The sequence below is a fragment of the Borostomias antarcticus genome, assembly GCF_949987555.1.
Source record: "Borostomias antarcticus genome assembly, chromosome: 3".
NCBI lineage: Eukaryota > Metazoa > Chordata > Actinopteri > Stomiiformes > Stomiidae > Borostomias > Borostomias antarcticus.
In genome coordinates, this window is record NC_140236.1 from 26,719,386 (window position 1) to 26,741,599 (window position 22,214).

Consider the following 22,214-nt stretch of genomic DNA (forward strand, 5'->3'; position numbering starts at 1 on the left):
TTTTGGCTTTGGGCGTATTTAGCTGGAGTCATGTGAAAGAGTTCACACACAGGATGATGGCAGCGAGGGGAGAGAGAGAGAGAGAGACGGAGAGAGAGAGATGTGGAGATTAGGCTGATGAGTGGTTCTGTAACTGCCACTCCATCTGCAGCTATGATACGTCAGCATATGAGGGAACCATGAGCCATCACCCCTCCCGGCTTCCCAGCTCCAAGCCTTCCCTGTGTGAGGAGGACAGAGAGTCTACGGACCCCCGTTAGACCCCCCCCGGGCCTGGCATCGTGTCCTGCCAGCACCAAGGCCTTGAGGTTTCCCACCGCACCAGAGATGTAATACACAACAAACCACAGAATCTGGAACAAACCACCTCTTTGTGTACCGGTGCGAGGGGGGGGGGGCTACCCTCCTCTGGCAACTGACAAAACTCCTACTGTCACTGATGAGAACCACTAGCAGAACTAGTAACATCTGTCTCGCTGCTATCTGAAACCTCCCGGGTTTCATGGACTGGGGTGGCGTTGGAAGTGCGTAGATGACCCCCCCTGGCTCAGCTCGGCAGGTGTTGCGACAGGAGGCGAACAAGGCGGGAGGGGGTGGAGGGTTGGGGGGGTCAGATGGGAAAGAGAGGGAAAGTGAGAGAAGGGTAGGCTGGCTTTTCATTTATTCAAGGATGACAAGCCATGTGACAGACAAAAAGACTACTGGCGTTTTACTGTGGTTTTACCATCTGGTGTTGTGCACATGTGCTACCTTGACTCACACTCTGTCTCTTTCTCTCTCTCTTGCTCCCTCCCTCCCTCTCACTCTCCCTCTTTCTCTCAATTTGTCTCTGGAGTTGCCATTTGGCAGGAGGTGACCTTCAGCTGTTATTGAATCAGTGCTTTTTTGTGCCTCTTTAAGGAGGGGAAATATACTGGACGATTTCTTTTTCCGTTGGTTTTTCACAATCTGTAGACACATCAGCACTTTTCACTTCGTATGTCTTTGATAGACTTCTGGCTTCTGACTACAGGCCCACTATTTGGCAGGCCCACTGTAGTTTTTGGTGACACATACAGTTCAGTACTGGAAATCACATCATTGTCATACTACAAAAAGCAGCACTAGCACAATTTCTCTCTTTCTATCTCTCTCACATAAAACCCACACACCCACACTCACCAAGGTTATTATAGTTAACGAAAACATTTTAGTTAACTGAAATAAAAATAAAAACTAGGCTTTATAAAAAACGATAACTAACTAAAACTGTAGTGTGTACAAAACTAACTAAAATAAACAAAAATGATTGAGAAAATATCCTTAGTTTTAGTATTTTTCATTTCATACATAAGCCTAGTATTTTGGGTGGATATGAATATATATCCTCCATTTACAAACTATTTAAAACTGAAATTGAAAACAAAAAGTTAAAACTATATAAAAATAAAAACTAATGAAAAAAGCAAAACCATTATAACCCTGGCGCACGCGCACACACACACACACACACACAAGAGTGAAAGAGAGAGAGATTCTCTATTAGAATGACCCATACAAGTGAGCTGCTATGAGAATTTATATTTATTTACATTTATATTCAGCCCATATAACGTTATACATTATACAGTATCAATAGAGAAGTTAATTTGTTTAACTCTTCCATGTTGAGTTTTCCTTACCAAGGGGATCAGATCCCAACTGTTCCTTGGGTCTGTGGCTTGAAGCTCATACAGTATGACATCAGCCCTGGAATACAGTGTTATTCAAAGCTGGTCCCCCTGGGCAGCGAGCCAATGTAAATAAGGCGTGGATGCACAGCGTGCTGACCTTCCACAAACATGTACACAGAAAGAAACTACTAATAAGAACCTTTGTCTTATTTACGGGAAAAACAGAGAAAGACATGTCCTTTCATAACGGAATAAGAGATGAAATAGGACACTATGCATCACCCAGCAAATTGCACAAGCCAAGGGTTTCCTATAGGAGTGGTTGGAAAATCTGATCTCCAGCCTAAATGCTCCTCCTCCTTCACCTTTAGGCTGTATTGGCTATATTCCCTCATACAGTTGTCCATTCACAAACACAAAGTATGCTAGACCTATAGCCGAACCCCAGTCTAATTCCACCTTAATGTATACAATTGTCAATGCCAACAGATGTGTTTCTCTCCACATAACGTGTCTATGCTATATTAGGCCAACCTTTGTTAGAACCACCAAGAAAGGGTCACGGAATTTACAAATATAATATATAGCGGACGTTAGCGGCCGGCTACGTTAGCCAGGCAGTTCTGGAAAGCAGTATGTCTCCAGCATAGACAAGAAACCGCGGTCATGTACATGCTGGCTGGGCAATGGGCACAAACACAATTTAATGGCAATTTAATGGTCTCTCTTGAAAAATAGATTTTTAATCTCAATGGGACTTTTCCTGGTTAAATAAAGGCTAAATAAAATAAAATAAAAAAAGTCTCGGCGGTCGCTGGTTTAGCCAATAAGCTTACTTAGCACCTGACAGTTGCAAAGAACCCAACCACTCGGAAACGGGACTTTACCTCACAGGGGTCCCTCAGCTGCTATCGCTAGCATCCAACTGTCACTCGGGATTAACCTTACCGTTGTACCACCGATGAAACTGGCATAGTTTCACTAGTGCTGCGGTCAGTTTGTCACGTCGGTATCAGACTCGCCTGAGGGCAGCTGAACTTGCTTAGCTAGCGTTGTTATCTCAACGATGTTACCCCCATAGCCTACTCTACAGAGTTGGCGAACTCTCTTTCTGCTTCTTTCAGCAACATCATGGCCAGATGTTCATAGACAATGTGAGCCGCGAGTGTAGCCTACAGACGTAATGGAGAATAGCCAGTCTGCGCGCTGTGCGCATGCGTGCTGGAACAAGTGGGGAAGCTATTTCGTTTCTAAAGACGTTTCTTAAGATCATATTACAGAGGCATGTGAAAAACCACAACAAGCCCTTGCTCTATGTAAGCACAACTGTCATAAAGACAGATTGATGAAAACAACCGTTTCACGGCAGAAAATAGATTTTTTTAGAAGCTGCATTCTCAGTGCCCCGTCCGCCGCCATTACATGGATATACTTGGCTCGCGCTGGATTTAAAATTTATTCTACAGGCCTCCGAAATTACACCAAAGTTATCTCGATGAGTCAAACGTCTTATAATATGCCGTAAATAAGGTCCAGGTTGTCAAAAACGAGCATTCTCCTTTAAGGAGTGCTACAAAAGATACATATGGCAAAAAGGTGTAGTAGAAAAGTAGCCATGTCACCATGCGACTTTATCCCACGAAACTCCATAAACTCCGTCCAACGAGCAAAGGCTGGCCCGATATCTCTATCCGACTTTTGCTCCTTCTTCGGTCACTGAGCTTTTGAGATTCGTATCGCACGGTTCGCCGGGGCTCAGGCGGAGAAGCAGGATGATGAAACTCGCCCATTTTACCAAACGTTTAGCTGAAAAGAGTGAGCGGAAGTGGACGGAAAAGCTTCCGTTTTATAGTCGCACACACACTAACCAACATCTATAATGTTGCCAATTCATGGAAGTATAACTTTAGCTGGCTACTGCTAATCTCAGTGGTGAAGCTAGAATAGTACCTGGCAACCCAGCGCGCAGTAGCCTACCAATGCTGTAATACTATTGGCTGGTATGATATCAACAGAGTGTGATTGTCGGGCCGTCAAAATTTCATAATGTAATAATTTCAGACAAAATATATTTTTTTATGGAAAAGCAATACTTTTACTCTGCAGCCTTCGCAAAGCCCTATGGATGTATTCTTTTTGAAAAAATGTTTATTTTAATCCACATACTACATATTACAGAGGGAAAAAGACTTTGTTTTTTTTTGTGCAGTTGCTCTTATTTATGGGAAAATTCCACATTCATAAGAAGAAATTTATGGACTCTAAACCCTCCTGTGAATATTTCTTGCAAGAACTGAAGCAATATGGTTACACAATTGAAGGACTCGCGAACAAAAAAGCTTTATAAAAAGATTATAAAGATTAATATGTATCTTTACTTTTTATTTCTTTTTTTATTTTATTTTTTATTCATACCCCTGGCAATACGTTTTGTATTCATAATTGCTCATATTTGTAAAATCGTTTTGGTATAAATAAATAATATATATATATATATTTTTTTTTAAAGAATTCCGCATAACATCTGCTTACTTTCACCCCTGCTCTGGACCCCTGCCCCACGTTACGTAGGCAAGATACACCTAGAGCGCTTCAATACCAGAGTAACGACACACATTGGTCAAGCGGAAAATTGGTATCGCGCCTCTAGTGGCGGGATATGGGCATTGCATCTGTGACAAATAATTCACTCATGTTCGTATTGTTGTATTGGAGCCGACCAGGAATAATTCTATTGCCACCACAAAGTGAACCACAAAGCTTCACCAGCATCGGTGACCCGTTTACAGGTAAATATTAACATAATAGTGGTCATTAATTGTTGTATCATGAATGCCTGATGTGGAATACGCCCACTCGACACAGGTGATTTAGAGAGGTACAGACTTTGGATAGACTTTTTGTTTGTTTGTACATTCATAACTTGTTTAAGATAATTGTATAAGACATAAGTTACAACATCACAGTTCAGTAATGAGATGTTTTTGTTTGGCCCGGCTAAAGGATGTCCTTTTATGCTCTGCTGTAAATACAGCCCTGCGCTAAGTGATTTTATCATCTGTGCTGCGTAGATATGGAGACGAGACTTACTTTTAGGAGATCAAGCAATTTTACTACAGAGATGAATTCAGCCACCAAGTCCAAAAGTGGAACAGCGCACCCTTGTCATCAAACGCTGCAGCAGTGATGAGGAGATCCTCTGTCTCAAACTCCATCCCCTGCAGGTAACAGGGCCCTCTGTTATGCCAGTAATGGGCATTAATCTACATTGAGCTGTAGCATGAACACACTGGTTGGTACTCTGTAGCCTCTATCAACTGAGCCTTTTACGAAGCTGTCAGTACTATGCCTTCCTGCAGGACTACCTGGTGAAGGAGGATCTGCTGAATGCTCTTTACTGCAAGTTCATCAACCGGGTCAATGAGGTGGGTATGGATGTGAACCAAGCCATATCCCACCCCTACACCCAGAGTCTGGTCCAGTATGTCTGTGGCCTGGGCCCCAGAAAAGGTTCCCACATGCTCAAGGTAAACCAATACTGTATAGCACAAAAGGAGGGCCAGAATGGGACCCTGTGTACTGTAGTTATGTATCGAGTGGAGTATCCTATTTTAGACCTCACTGTGTTTGACTACCTTACTTGTCTGTGGTTGTGTGTGTGTGTGTGACTTTACCCTGCAATTCTCATTTTTCATTTCAGAATCAGCCACCAAGTGTGTGTGTGTCAAGATCCCGCAGAGTGTTCCAAAGACTCCGACCACCTCTGTGTCACTCCAGGAGATGGGCTTGTTGTTGACAGGATGTGAGTTCGGGGTTCGGAGGTGCAGGGGGGAGGAGGTCAGTGTAACCAGTATCACCCGGGGGCCAGATAAGTGAGCTGTAAAAATGCTTCCCTGACCCCTCTCAACAAGGCAATCGAGCAAGCTCCTGGAGTATGTTTGTCTAAGAACATTTATAAAGCCATAAATTACATTAAATTACATTTTCAGAGTAAGAGAGGCTAAAAACATCATAGGAGAGACATGGCAAATACTGGTGTGTGTTTGCCATGGCCCAGGCCTAAAGCCGGAAGTGGGCTGGTGTATGTCTGTGTGTACGTGTGTGTGTGTTAACTAAATGCTACGACATCCACAGCAGACACAGGGATATCTATCGGACTCAGGGTGGTCTGCTGGTGACAGTGGGGCATCCACTGGACCTGGTTAGAAGATAGGAGGGAGAGAGAGAGGCACTAGGGAGAGGGAAGGCAGAACAGGGTTAGTAGCACACAGAGCCCTAAAAGCAACACAGATATTAAAACAGGCAACCTGGAGCAAGCTCCTGGAATATATTTGTCTAACGGCTAAGAACATTTATAGAGCAATAAATTAACTTAAATTACATTATTACAAATTGTTGAGGCCTGTCTGCCATGAGAGGTCAGTCACTATGGTTACAAATGTACAACTGTACTACTGATGCACTGATCCCTATAGTATTGCACTGTAAAGAGGGGTATTCCTCTTTCTAACACTTGTACTGTACATAGACATATCTAATGTGTTCCCGATGTCTTCATCAAAAGAGGTTTTTAAGTGAAAAGAGTCTATTTTTCATACTGCAGTCTGCATGCATGCCAGTATTGTTGGAGTGACCAATTGATTGTATGAGTGATTGAGTTGTCTTACTTGTGATAGATAACATCTGTCACTTATTTCATCACCCTACACCCAAAGACATGCTTTGACAAAGGATTGAAACGTGTCAGCGTAATTTATGGCCAACAATACATAGTGAAACGGAATCAAAACTGTCTTTGATCCTCATTGTGATGCTCGGCATGTTCTTTTCAAGACAGCGACTCTTTGGATACCTAATGTAAATAAAAAGGAGCGCTTATGTCCCCTGCTTAACATGTTAACACAATGATTTGATATGTCCATTCTAGTCATGTTGTAGTCAAAGAGCTCAGTGTTTTGACAAATTGAGCTCAGTGTTTTGACAATGCAATAACTGAAAACAGTCATTAATAAAATATTTCAATCACAGATCAGAAGCTTCTCTTTTTCATAATTGTACAGTATTTTCTAAAGTATTACCAGAAATGTGTTCAATGGTCTATCAAGTTATTTGAAAACAATTGAACATTGACTTATATATTATAATTATGTAGGCTACTGTATGTACCTTATTATATTAGGTTGAGTGTAATATAATGTTGTTGGCCCTTACTGTAACACTTCACTTACACTTATTAACACTAACTAGCTGCTGCAGTGCTTATTACATGCATATTAGCACATTAGCTGTTTATTATCCATTATAAAGCACTTATTAATGCCTGATTTATTTCACATGATCATATCTACAACTAGTAGGCCATTATTTCAATAACTTCCTAATTGCTTATGACGGTAAATAGGCAAGTTGTTGTGCATGAATTATGATCCCAATAATAGCACATCAGTATAGTAATGTCTAGTTTGTCCAATCACTTGTCAGATTCTAAAAACAGTTGTCTACCATAATGTTACTCTATATTTTGAAATAAACAAATTATAAGCATGACTTAATATGACCAAGACATCTAAAGGTAAAAACACGGCCGTTTTCATCAACTTTCAAGCTTGTGCGTGCTAGACATAACGGCAGTGAATGGGGTTTCTTGTCACAAAGGTAATGCCCATAATGCCCCTCTAGGGGGCGCGTGACGCTTACCACGGGAGTCAATGGAAGTGTCGTTACTCTGGTATTGAAGCGCTCTAGATACACCCACACACCCACAGACAGACAGACAGACTCATGATGCACAAAACGTTGCTCGGACAGCTTTTGCTGGCCGCCACCACTCTCAGTGAGGTGATTAAATCCCTTCGCCATCAGGATAGGTCTGAGTCAGCACGCAGCGAGTGAATAACGGCTCATATTTGAGGATTTAGCTGTGGGTAAACCCCCGGATGGCAGGGGAGAGCTTTCAAGAGAGGTAGATAATAAATCGTCTGTTGTTCCTCACCCTTTAAATCCCCCCCCCCCCCCCCATAGAAGAAGGTCCATCTTGGTTAAGAAAGGACAAAGCCGACAATACCCTGAGATTGATCACTGACAGTGCGAGCATAAAGCCAACTCTATTAATTGAATGACGTCACGGCGGCACTGCAGTTGCACACCGCTCAGCGTATAATTTGCACTTCAGACGGGAGAATCCGCTCATGGCTCATGAATATTTAATAATGTATCTTAACACGACTACCCCCCCCCTCTGAGAGGATGACAGTGTGAGGATGATGTCATTCCAGGATGACATCATACTTGTGTAGCCTATTGGGTGGTATGTCAGGAGAATGATATCACCTTTATTTCTAACCCATGGATAATCACGTGTGCCCTCTCCAGCACGATGTCTTACATCTGTATGATGATGTAATAGTTATTAATATTACATTACATTACAGTAATTTAGCAGACGCTTTTATCCAAAGCGACTAACAATAATTGCATTTAACGTAGGAAGAGCCAATGTACTACTACTTGCCAGAACTCACAAGTGCATCTTCTTTCTAAAACAAGTGACTAAGAGCATAATCTAGTGCTGAAGGCAAAGTGCAAGAATCACAATCTAAAGTACAGTAATATGTCAATGTACCTTGGTGATGGGTCCGTCTCATCGTTCTTTGAGCTTGAATTGAAAGCTAAGCTGACTATCCTCGTGGCTGTCATATGAAAATGTAGACTGCGTAGTTTTAAATCAGACATTCCCTGAACATGGCATACACAGTAAATGGAGGCTAGCCTATAGGCTGAATTGCTATAGAATGTATTTGCTTTGCAGATACAGTACATTAAAAAGTGAGACACACTTGTGGCTTTAAATTGGCTGTGACTGAATATGCAATGGTTCTGCACACAGTTTTTAGCATCAAGTAGGCTATGTGTTACATGCTCGGCTGTGACAGTCTTTGCACCTTGACAGCCGATACACCCACACAAGCTGCAGTCGATCCTTGCATGCAGTGGCGCGGTATGGGGGAGAAAGTTTAGGATGATTCTAAGGGCCTGTGACTGACAGTGGCCCTAAAAAATATTAGAACATTAGGTACATTTTTTTCAATATCATCATCATTAATATAAGTTATTTTACAATGTACTAATAAAACGAACGAGCTCTTTTCTTGTTTTTGGGCAAAAAGTAAACATCCAGAGAGTCAATTGCCCCCCTTATTTACAGGAAATGGTTCGGTCCTGCCCTCAATCGTGACGCTAACGGGACTTGCTAGCAGTGAATTGCGAGTGAGAAGTGTTGGTGTGGAGCATATGTCTCAGCTTCCTCAAGAAAAATATGTCTTCCAAAAAACGTTTTTGTATGGCAGGTTTGATGGTTTGCGACTGGCTGAGATTTACATAAGCTAGTAACTTTATGCTGGTTAGCAATAGTTAGTTAACAAACTGGTAACATTGCTCTAACTTTAGCCTATAGCCAAGCTGGCTGGCTAGCTGGCTACGATTCATACCTAGGCTGTTGACTCATCAGGGAGAATATTGCATGAGAAAGGTAAGCTACAGGAGAATAAATATTTGAAAGCAATACAAAATGCTTAGAGCCTGCCTTAATGCATTATATTCCGTTATATTTTGATTTGTCACCTCTTGCCTGAATTGAGAGTTTTCTTGTAAATAAACACATTTCCACCATAAACTGATGAAGAAAAGTCTCAAATTGGTGCATACAAATTCACCAGAATGCAGGAAATTCAGTGTGACCTCAAAATGTATTGGGGGAGGACCCCCAGACCCCCCGCTTATTGTGTCCTCAATGTTCAAACCTACCTAAAAATCGGTGGGGCCCAATGTCATCTTTTCATGGGGCCCAAAATCCCTGTCAGCGCCCCTGCTTGCAAGCTCTGGTCTCTGTTCGCCCTGAATAGACACACTGCACCAGTGTGTACACGCCACCAGTGTGTAGGATAGAGCAGGCAATCATGGGTCTGACAAGACCAACCAATCAACCACACCCATGCACTCTGTACATTTGTAATGCTGTCCACCCACCCCTGCCACACACACACACACACACACACACACACACACACACACACACACACACACACACAGAGTGACGCATAAAAAGGCAATCAATCTGAACAGGCCCAGGCACATATAGCGGCATCAATGGTCCCACACACACCTCCGTCACATCCGGTACAGTATATCTTCAGGCACCACAGCCCACATCAGACGAAGACACTCACTAAACTGAAATGTTAATTCGTTGGTGAATGAGGCCCAATGGAGATTGTCAAGAAACAAGCAACCTGCACTGAGATGACCCCGCCAGCATAATCTTACTGCATTGTCTGCCTTTCAGTGCCCTCTTTTATAACTCCCTGACCCTCAATAATACACAGCATAATCATCAGCTAGCAGCTATTAAGGTGAACAGAGAACTGTGTACACTTACAGTAGTGTCCTTGTGCTTTAAATCAGCAAAACTGACCTCCATTCAAAGTCTGATTCACAGCCTGCCTGTTAGCTTCAGGATCCAGACAGGGGCAGTGGGTCAGGTGTCGAGAAAGGCAAGATCATTTCAGGACAGAACTTTCTGAGGAACTTTTATCTGGCTGACCTGCAGCTTTTTGGACCGACACTTTCACGTTGGTCTTTGCTGTAGTTGTAGTGTGAGGCACTCAGTCTCCATAGGGCGGTCCGGTCCTGCTCAGCTCCGAGGAAGTCAGCTGATGTTTTGCACAGGGTGTCAAGTCACAGGGTGAGAGAAGCCAAACAATAGCCAGCAGGACTGGGGCTTCCATTACTGTATTTGCAGATACAGCATATTCATCATTCATCTACTGTACATTAAACCCAAATTGCATTTTACACGGGATGGCAGATTACTGGAAGTAGCCTACCATATCAATCCACCAGCATACATTTGTGTGTTGTAAATTATGTATTGTGTTATATCCTTATCGACTTTCTTTGAGCCAAATGCTAAAGTGGCTAGCTCCATCACAATATTCAATTATAATATTAGGACAAACTCGTTCGGTTTCCTTCTCACATGATTCCTACACCCCCCTTAGGCTCCATATGACGTCATTACCATGAGCTCACCTAACTGATGTAAGAAAATGGCAACAATAGCCCGTCTTTTCTTTGGATACAATTTGAATGCAGGAAACGCCTCAAACTAAAATTGTTATCATAGGGACTAAATGACTGTAACTAGGTATATATGTGAAATGAATAACAGCTTACACATGTTTAGCAAAATTGTGTATTACAAAGTTTGTATCCTACTTATTATAGGGCAGAAGATTAGAACATCACAGAAAGCCTATTGCAATTCAACCAATATGACTGATACAGGTAGCATAACCAGGTACCAGCAGGTAGGCTATTGGCACTGGCAGCGAGAGCTGGACGACATGGGGACCAAACCAGTGACGATGTTGACTCAGGGACTAGGCTACGCCACTCCCATCCTCCCCAGTCTGTAGTGCTCCAGAATCAACCCATAGTTGAGGGCTGTGAAGATCCCGTGCGCTCCACTCGGCGGGGTGAAGGAACACGGGGGAGGTGGGAGTCTGTGTCGGTGTCGTATTGCTTTTAACCACAGCCATGATCCATAATGGTTGGAAAGATTGAGGCACAGTGAAAGATCAAACTTATTTGTAGTCCACTGCCCAACTGCAAAGTGACCAGGACATCGGTGCAAGAAGAAGCCTAACAAGTAAGGTTCATTATTTGTAGGCTAGGCTACTATAACTTAACAACATACCTGTATGTAATTGTGCTTTATTTGTATTTTATGCTATTTTAAAGCCGCGGCGCGCGCGCTCTCTGAATGTGAACCTCTGAATGTGACGCTTGCTGATGCGTTAACTTGTGCTCAATTTAGGGTGTTTTTTTTTCGTGTGTGAACATTAGGGTAGTATAGAAGCATAGTCCAATATCCATATAGTGACGAGAATATCATCTGGCGGAATCTGCTTTCGGGAGAGCCGGTAGACTAGCCTACTCAGGATTTCCTCTCGCTGAAGCGGGTATTGTGCATAGCGGGGACTCTGTGCCAATTTTGGGTCGGGTAACTGGTGATTCACCCCTTCCTGCGTCGTGGGCTTGGCGGAGCAGTCCCGGGGGCATATGATATGTGGCTGAGGTTTGGTCCACAAAACCATTTTGAGACTATGAATTGATAGACGAATTCATTAGAAATTAAATGGACCTCACCCGTCCGCATTTTGACATGGCCAAACGGCTTTAATTTAAAACGTCTAATTAGGTCAACTAGCCTTTTTGTTGCAGTAATTCTACTTTATCCTGCTTCATTTGTTTATCCAAAATGAATAGAATCTCACTGTGGATAAATTTGCCACAATGTCATTTCTGTTCTTTTGGATATTTACGATAGGCTTGGCTATTTGATAGAGCGGGTCGAACTGTTCTCCCCAGCAAGTGGACCAGTGCCTGTATTGTTGTGACAATCAATGGAAATTCAAAGTCATGCATTGCTTACAAGTGCCAGCTCTGTCACCTGACCTGTGGAGAGCCCGCTTGGCTCTGAGCTTCATCCCCCATTATGCTGCCAGCAGTTTGATGCCGAAATAAATGCTGAATAACATGTGTACTTATCTGCCAGGTTGTTTTTGTCCCACTGCTCACTACACTCTCCACTACAGCCTTGGCAGCTGGCCACTGATCATTTGCATGCTAGGATGTTTTGTTTTGATCCAGTAATGAATTGATTGAGTCACTGAACTTCTGTGTTTATGCTGTATCATGAATATAATTTCATTACCTTGCTGGCATACATTCTGTGAGTCAGGTTCCAAAACAAGGACAATTGTCTTGGCTTGGCTTGACAAGGCTGAACAGTTCTTTTGAAGTTCTGTTGAACCTGACGTCAATGGGAACCCTCGGGGAGAAAATGTGTGAGGATGACGGTTTAACAAAGATGTAGGGGGTAGTGCATGCAGGCAGCGAGGGGTGGGACCCAGATGCTGACTTAAGCAGGCAAAGAAGGTTCAATGAGGTTTCTTTAATCCACAGGGAGATAATCCAGAGACACAGGAGCATCAACAATACGCACCAGACACAAGGAACAAATATAAATAAAAGCAAGCTAAGAGGGAAATGAGGTGCAGGTGAGGCTAGCATAACGAGACACAGGTGCAGACAACCACACAGGAGGGTGGACAGTGAAGGGTTAACTGAAACCACAAGAACACAACACAGAGACGCCAGGGCAGGGAACGGAAGTCACCAGGGAGCACAGGGGGATGAGGAGGACTAGAGGAGGACCAAGAGTGAGGAGGACTAGAGGAGGACCAGGAGTGAGGAGGACTAGAGGAGGACCAGGAGTGAGGAGGACTAGAGGAGGACCAGGAGTGAGGAGGACCAGGGAGCAGGAGTGAGGAGGACTAGAGGAGGACTAGAGGGGGACTAGAGGGGGAGCAGGAGTGAGGAGTGAGGAGTACTAGAGGAGGACCAGGAGTGAGAATGACTAGATGAGGACCAGGAGTGAGAAGGACTAGAGGAGGACCAGGAGTGAAAAGGACTAGAGGAGGACCAGGAGTGAGAAGGACTAGAGGAGGACCAGGAGTGAGGAGGACTAGAGGAGGACCAGGAGTGAGGAGGACTAGAGGAGGACTAGAGGGGGACTAGAGGGGGAGCAGGAGTGAGGAGTGAGGAGTGAGGAGGACTAGAGATGACCAGGGAGCAGGAGTGAGGAGGACTAGAGGAGGACCAGGAGTGAGGAGGACCAGGAGTGAGGAGGACTAGAGGAGGACTAGAGGAGGACCAGGGAGCAGGAGTGAGAAGGACTAGAGGAGGACTAGAGGGGGACTAGAGGGGGAGCAGGAGTGAGGAGGACTAGAGGGGGAGCAGGAGTGAGGAGGACTAGAGGAGGACCAGGGAGCAGGAGTGAGGAGGACTAGAGGACCAGGGAGCAGGAGTGAGGAGGACTAGAGGAGGACCAGGGAGCAGGAGTGAGAAAGGAGTCCATGGCGGGATAAGACTGGACTGAAGACGGTCACAAAGGGCACAAAGCAGGGCAGGATGTTTCAAACAACTGGAATTACACTTTTGTAACCATTTAAACTGTTGTCAGTGAACAAGGGATAGCAATTTGAGGGTCTTAGATAGACCGATAAATAGATACTTTATTGATCCCCAGGGGGGAATTGTTGTATTACAGCAGTAAAGACAACAAATAGACGCAATCTGGACTAAATGTAAATATACAGTAAATTAATGAGTGAATATCACAAATGGGATTCCTCATCCCTCCCTGAATGTATAGGGCCTACTATATCCCAGTGCAAACGCTTCTGGTAAATTACCTTTGTTAAAAGAGAAATCCTGTCTCTTTCTGCAGGTTTGAATTGCAGGCCCTCTCTCCTTAGTGCCTTTCACCACAGCCTGTGCAGAGGCCATGCTCACTAACCCATGGAAATTATGTAAGTACAGAACTGCTAGAATCATAAATAGGAATAATAAGGCAAATGAAACACTAGTCATCCCATGTATAGGGAATGTGCATTTATGTTGATCGGTGTTAATGTTATTTGTTTCCGTGGCAGTTGTGATAGTGTGGAAACTGGGGTTATGCTATGACTATGACCGTGAATAATGCTAATATCACATGGAATCATAATTGGAAACCGATGTGTTCGATTTAGGTGTACAGACGGTAGCTCTTACTCTTAATTTACGATGTGTGAGCTCTTTGCAGTACAGAGATGGTTCTATTTGAGAGTTATAGTCTCATGTAAAGTATATCCTGCATCCAACTTTGCCTGTGGCTTACATTTTGTGGTGTAAAGGGATGAGTAAGCCTCATGCCTACTGATACAGTTATGTGGGCCAACGGTCTACTCTGTCTTTAATGACTAAAGGCATTATTACCAGTGCCAGTTGTAAAACGTGCTGTTTTCTTGTGAAGCTAGGCTGTAGCTCTGGGTTGAGTCACCTGGTGGGTGTCTCTCTCTGCACTCCCCCATCTCACCATATGCCGCCTTCTCTCCCCCCCCCCTTCTCTCTCTCTCTCTCTCTCTCTCTCTCTCTCTCTCTCTCCCTCCCTCCCTCTTTCTCTGCAGGATTCTGTCTGCGATGCTGACATTCCTAGTGCATATCCTCATCATTTTCCAGGGTGAGTTCTCATCCTTCTAGAGGATTCTGAATGATCCAGACTAGTTTCCTCTGTGCTCTGCTTGCCCAGAGAAAACCTGATCCACAGGTTGAAATGGAAAGATAAGCTCTCCACACCAGTTGACAGCTCCAACAGAGCCAGAGAGATTCTAGTTCAACAGCCACCACTTTGAAACTTCATAGTTAATGCTTTACATCACTCACACAATCAAAGAACTCATCTAACATTGCAAACCAACACTCTAGTTGTCTAATATCATGGATATGGTGATGTATGGTATATTTATAGTCTGGTGGTGTCTCAGGGTACCCAGTCATGTAATATTGCCCATCAACTTACTGTATGTGGATGAACCTTTCTCAACACAACGGACAGACATGACAATGATCTCATACTGCATCAGACTATATGACCCTAGAACATCGCCAAACACACCATATGGTCATATTGAGCCAAGCAGAAAAAGATTCCCCCCCCAATACACAGAAGCTGTTCTCATGACAAATATGTTAGACACTACTGTGTGTGTGTGTGTGTGTGTGTGTGTGTGTGTGTGTATGTCACACACTCTACCCTCCAACCCACATGCTGCTGCTCATCTCTCTCTGCAAATTAGGGGATATCACTGACTGTACAGTAATTATCTCTCTTCATGGTAACACTTTACAATAAGGGCACATTAATAAGCATTAGTTAATGCATTATTAAGCATTACGTAACAGTTAACTAATGTCTCTAATATTAACCATTTACTAAGGTTATTTATGTTAACTAAGGTTAATTCACCTAACCCTAACTCTAACCTTAACTAAGGTATTAATTAACATCAGTAACCTAAACTAACCCTAAATAAGCATTAGTTAACAGTTAACTAATGTTTTTTGTGACCCTTATTGTAAAGTGTGACCCTCTTCATTAAGACACTGGGACTTCTAATTTGTCATGGACAGTTGAATTCCACGGCAACTTAGTAGTGCCTGTGACCAATTTTTCCCCCTGTATGTAACATGAAGTCTTGCCCAAGCTTGATTTCTCCGCTAACGTTGGACCAACCCTCCACTGTTTCCCTGAGTGTGAAAGCCATCTCCGAGGGCAGGCATGTGAGGAGAACAGGGCAGACACCTTCTTCAGTTGAATGTAGATGGAAATAAACTTGTGTTGTATTCCCTGTAATACAACCAGGCAAAGCATACAGCAGTAAATGGTAAATGGACTGCACTTATATAGCGCTTTTCCACCTTAGCGGCACACAAAGCGCTTTACAATGGCCTCTCATTCACCCATTCACACACACATACACACACCAATGGCGGTAACTGCCATGCAAGGTGCTAACCTGCTCATTGGGAGCAATTTGGGGTTAGGTGTCTTGCTCAAGGACACTTCAACATGTGAACAGTTGGAGCTGGGATTCGCACCACTGACCCTTCGATCACTGAACGACCCGCTCTACCAACTGAGCTACAGCTGTAAAAATGTAAAATGATGTAAAAAGCTTCTCTCCCGCTTACGAACAAACTGAGTCTGTCACAGCTTGCTGAGGAAGCAGAGCAGAGGGTAAAAGAGCACCCGTCATCAGCGTGTGTGAAACTCATCTCAGGAAGAGAAAATAATGACATAAAGGGAAAAATAGTCTTGTCTGACTAAGTGCATTTTTACCTACTTACTTACTACTTATGAGGACAATCAAGTCATATTGCATGTCTGATGATTATTCTTTGATATGGACCTCTATTAAGATGGGTCTGGAATAAAAATTGAATTGAAATACAGTGTATAGCCTACTATCAGATGAATAAAAAATCAGACAAATACTGAATTTCTCCATGTTGCTACGTTGTCTCTTTCCTTTGATATTCTCTCAGTGTCTCCATCAGCATCCTTGAGAAAATAATGAGCATCTCAGGAAAAGCCTGAGCATTCGAGACCTAGCCTGAAGGACAGACCATAATAAGGCATCCACACTGTTGTGTTAGCCGGCAGGCTCTCCCCGGAAGTGTCCTTGCATACATTGAAAGGTGCAAATAAAATGTATCATCATTCTGATTACTGTCATTATGTTAACCTCCCTGTCTGTATCTGCCCCAGGCGTTGTGTGTGTGGATCCAGAGGTCGGGCCTCCCCAGGAGATTCTGGACCTCCCCTGGCAGGCTGACCTCTGCTGTGACTCACCTCCCGCCCAGCCTAACAAGGCAGGGGGGTCCAGTGGGGTGCTGTCTGACTCAGGACCCCCCCCCGCCCCCCGGTGCCACTACAGACGCTCCACCAGCCCGCTTCCTCCACCTCCTCCTGGCGCGGAGAGATGTACGTTTTCTCCTCATCTCTTGTCCCGAAGTGATACTTCATGCTTCACTGCTTCAGAGCGTCTGAGTTGTGCTAATTGCAAGCCTGTTTGGCTTCCAGCCCAGTCCAGTCCTAAGACATGTCAGCGGTCTTAACTGCACCAAGGGGTGGAGGGAGATTCATTTAGCCTTAGAAGTGTGTGCTTTGTGCGGTGTGCTTTGTGACTGTTCACTTGAGTCATGTTTTTGTGTGTGTGGAGGCCGTTTTGTGAACACTGTGAGAGCCAACTAAGGCAGCGGAGGGAAGAAAAAGATGAAGATAACTTTTATCTGTCAGATCAATAGCGAGGCACTGTGACACATGCTGATCGATGGTTATTAGGTGAGGCCCCCCGGACCCCCTTAGCCCTCGCCCAGGCAATAACAATTAAACTGTGAAGCTAAAGGGCAGACATTTCCCTGATGATGGCTCTTTGGCATTTAGAGCTGTTCATTCAGAGCATGCGGACCTGGCATCTTCACTCACAATAACAGGGTGAAAATCATGTCAAACCTATTAGAACTCAGTATGAAATCTGTGTTACGAATCTGTCGGTTCACAGTAATGCATTCATAAGGATTAGCCAGTGTGTGTTTCTAGAATGTGAATACTGTCAACTACAGCAACACTAAGACTTAACCAGACAAGTCAAACCTGTTACTGTTCGCACCGTGAATAAGCAACAGGTCTGGCCTTCACTGTAATAAGATCTTGGTGTTGGTTGGTCATATTGTGTTTTGCCAGCTGACTGTGTGAATGATAACATCCTAATTTAATCTCTTCCCAGTGGTCTGTTTGGACGTCCTGTGCAGAATTGGTGGGCGCTGGGAAAATGTAATTTGTACCGTCGAGGCTCCCGGCGGTCAGTCCAACACCTCAACCGGCAGCCTCCTGGGAATTAGCCTGCAGCGTTTACCGTGAGTATCAGTTCCAGTCTGCCACTGTCTAACTCTCCCTTTCAGCTCCTCACGTCTGCCTTGCATTCGCTTTCAAGACATGCCTCAGGCCCTCAGATGAACGCTGGGGCTCGGAGATGTGTCTGTGTCAGTGTGTTTGTGTTCCCTCTGAACAGCGAGCAACCTGTTGATTTTTGCCCAGCGGGTTTGAGCCTGTGTGTAACTGAGTCCACAGCAGGGGGCTGGCTGAGATGACTGCCTCCGTGTGATAACACCCCAGCACTAGGATTATAGTCGGAGCTAAGCACTAAGCAGACAGGCACGAACTGCGACACTCCATGTTGCTTTAATCATTGAGAGAAGAGCTCCTGTTTCTCACTAGGAGCTTTTGATGTTGTTCTGAGGGTTTGCGTAGCGTAATAGCGTCATAATCGCAACACTAATCGCATATGTTTTATCTATAATTGAAGCCTACAGATGAATAACCATATAAGTGCCATTTACATTTACAGGTATGTTACTGCTTTGTAAGCTCAGTGTCTTCTGATTTTTACACCAGAAGAGGGTTAAAAGCATATTATTACATAGAAGACATTGTGTACTTGCAAGTAATGTATATCACCCAAAATATCATTAGGATGGTCTGTACATGTAACTGATCAAGCATCCCAAAAAAATCTAAATGCACATACACAGTATATGGTTCCTCATCTATAGTCCTGAATTGATATATTGTTTAAGTGTTTGTTAAGGAGAACCGATCCCTGTTTGTGTCAGATCCCGTGGGAACCGGGATGGGTCTGGTGTTATCAGCTGTGTGGGACAGCGCTCCATCACCTGTTCCATCGACATGAGCGCCGTCGTCGGCAGCGTCGTCATGGTAACAGTCAACATTTCCAACGCCAGCGTCGGCCCCGCAGTGCTGCTGCTCGCCATCCCTCCCACAGCTCGTAAGTGTGTGACGTGCTCTCTCTCTCTCCTCTCTCTATCTCTCTTTCTCTTCTCTCTCTCTCTCTCTCTCTCTCTCTCTCTATATTTCTATCTCTATCTCTCCTCTCTCTCTCTCTCCTCTCTCTCTCTCTCTCTCTCCCTCTCTCTCTCTCTCTATATATATATATATATCTCCTCTCTCTCTATCTCTCTCTCTCTATCTCTCTCTCTCCTCTCTCTCTCTCTCTCTCTCTCTCTCTCTCTCTCTCCTCTCTCTCTCTCTCTCTCTTTGGAGGATTTTCATTGCCGGGCCAATTTGAGTTAGTTATCTGACCAAAGGTCCTTGTTCATGCAAGCTAATGGATGACGTCATGTCTTGGGCATGTTTTATATGGAATACCAAATGTGCTCAAATTAAATAAATAAACAAATAAATAAATAAGGCTATGAAATAAATCTGGAAATACATAAATTAGGTAATACATAAATCTTTAAATAAATGTAAACATAAATATATAAATGAGTCAATAAATAAATAAATAGGTTTTTATTTAAAAATTACGTTTTTCATAATGCCATTTATTTGCTTCAGATCACTTTTATTTAATTATGCCACATTTCATAATGCATTGTACATTGCCAATCCTAATATTCAAGTGAATGGGACGTGGTTATCTCAGACTCAGACTTAACCTTGCACCCGATACAGCATATATTTTACAGTATATATTACCTAATTTATTTATTTATAGGTCATTTAGATAGCGAAAGTAGAAGAGTAGTGTTCACAGTAATATGGAAATATGTACAGTAGTGTGTGTGTGTGCGCACGTGTGTGTGTGTGTGAGAGAGAGAGGGAGAGAGAGAGAGACTCATAAACACATAGACACACACACAGGGATGTCAGAGGAGAATGCGCCCCTTGACATTTGGAGTGAAGGCCAGTGTACAGGGCATGTGAACAGTTACCAAATAGGCACAAGGTTACCAGCTACTGTAGTCTCTGGAGGTCCCAGTGTGTACAGAGGCCCTGAAAACCATGGTGATGTGCTACAGATCTCCCCGGCGATAGGGCCGTGTTTGCTCAATCACAGATCTTTGTGGCCTTGCTGCTGAAAGGAACATTACACAACTACTTTCCACTGCCCCTCTATTATACAGAGAGAGGCTATTATAGCATTCACAGTCATCCCAATTCAGTACTGATATAAGATTTCCAATTGCTTGTTTTGTCTCATGACCAAAAATAATACATCTATACTACCTAGGGCACGGTTCCCGTGGAAACGGTGATTCAATCCGTAACCCAAACAGCAAACTCTGCAGGGCTGCACAGCACCCAAAACAGGAGAAACACAACTCTGTTTCAACACTTGAACAACCGCTGATCTGACTGTAGATACCAGCTTTATGATTTATAGTGTCCCTGCCATAATATGTATTCAAAATTAATTTGGAATGAAATAGTTTGTGATGTGATAGATACTGTAGATGCATAGATAGATAGGCAGGCAGGCAGGCAGGTACTTTATTGATCTCCCGAGGGGGAAATGTGGCGTTTTAGCGGTTGAAATTACAGCAAGGTTGGAAAGAAAAGGGCACTAGATACAGAGTAATGAAAAAGACAGTAGATAAGGGGGTAGTAGGCTAGCATAAAAAGAGGAATAACAGGGACTACACTATATTACAGTACATCCATATGTACAGTAATTGTACAGCATAGAATAGAATAAAATCTAATATATATGTACCTACGTACATACATTCAGTCTGTATAAATATAACTACAGTATACATACATATATACTGTACACACACACAAGCACGCACACACACACACACACACACACACACACACACACACACACACACACACACACACACATACATACATACGGCATGACATCCAACATACTCTTGCCAGGACTTGCACCTGGAACTTCCATCGAGTGTTACTATGACGCCACATGACTTTGAGTTTTTTGTTTGCTTAAAAATGTATTTTTCGTCCCTTAGTTTCCTGTGGGTGTGACTGACATTGTTTATGGGATAGTTACAAACGCAGAGGGGGGTGTAGTATGCCACATGAGGGATAGGTAGACCACAATCTCCTCATCCCTGACAACCAAGGCAAGCTTTGTGTGTGTGTGTGTGTGTGTGTGTGTGTGTGTGTGTGTGTGTGTCCGTCCTACACAGACAGACAAAGGAATGACTACTGTTGCAGTGGTAGTGTTGAGGACTCATACAATACAGTACTTGAAACCACTTGCCTTCCTCAATAGTGTTTTTGAACAAACAAACTCAGTAAGGATCCCAAGTCAATGTTACCACCTTCGTGCTTAAATGCTGGCCTTGGTATTGAACAATACCATTCATTTCCAGCTATGTCTAGGCTAGGTCTGCATTAGTAAGTTACTTCCTTTCAAATAAAACCAGAATCAACTAAGGGCAACTACATGTTTGGGATAAATAGAGTATATCAACAATATGCAAATGTAATCCATAGCGGGAAACAGAAGTAGTTAGCTAATGTTAACCCGTGTAGTGTGTTGCTAATGCTAACCCGTGTAGTGTATTGCTAATGCTAACCCATGTAGTGTATTGCTAATGCTAACCCTTGTAGTGTATTGCTAATGCTAACCCGTGTAGTGTGTTGCTAATGCTAACCCGTGTAGTGTGTTGCTAATGCTAACCCGTGTAGTGTGTTGCTAATGCTAACCCGTGTAGTGTGTTGCTAATGCTAACCCGTGTAGTGTATTGCTAATGCTAACCCTTGTAGTGTATTGCTAATGCTAACCCGTGTAGTGTGTTGCTTATGCTAACCCGTGTAGTGTGTTGCTAATGCTAACCCGTGTAGTGTGTTGCTAATGCTAACCCGTGTAGTGTGTTGCTAATGCTAACACGTGTAGTGTGTTGCTAATGCTAACTCGTGTAGTGTGTTGCTAATGCTAACCCGTGTAGTGTGTTGCTAATGCTAACCCGTGTAGTGTGTTGCTAATGCTAACCCGTGTAGTGTGTTGCTAGCACGAGATGATGAGGTGGGGGGGGGGGGGGGTGCGATCATTAAAACGATTCAAAATAGCCACAATTGTTACGAGAGGTAAAAATAGTATTTTAATTTATGATAAGACATAAATTAACAAGCTGCCGCTATTGTAAAATAATACAATAGATTGTGTTGTTTTGCTGTTGTTGGGTGCTGTTCACGGCCTAGAGGGCGCTGCGCCGGCCTTCATGTCACACATCATCAAGAACACACATGAAAGATGAGCAAGACTGCTCACTCAC

General features: G+C 43.5%; 1 protein-coding gene across 1 annotated transcript in view; it reads left to right on the forward strand.

Moving 5' to 3' along the window:
* Positions 1-11,169: 11,169 nt before the first annotated feature.
* The window catches only part of lepr (leptin receptor), a 36,195-nt gene continuing 25,150 nt past the window's right edge, over positions 11,170-22,214 (forward strand). The window contains exons 1-6 of the mRNA XM_084436445.1: positions 11,170-11,358; positions 14,005-14,086; positions 14,726-14,778; positions 16,867-17,082; positions 17,888-18,017; positions 18,774-18,946. Of these exons, the coding sequence (XP_084292571.1) occupies positions 14,076-14,086; positions 14,726-14,778; positions 16,867-17,082; positions 17,888-18,017; positions 18,774-18,946 (583 nt within the window). The 5' untranslated portion in view covers positions 11,170-11,358; positions 14,005-14,075. The remainder of the gene's footprint in view (positions 11,359-14,004; positions 14,087-14,725; positions 14,779-16,866; positions 17,083-17,887; positions 18,018-18,773; positions 18,947-22,214) is intronic.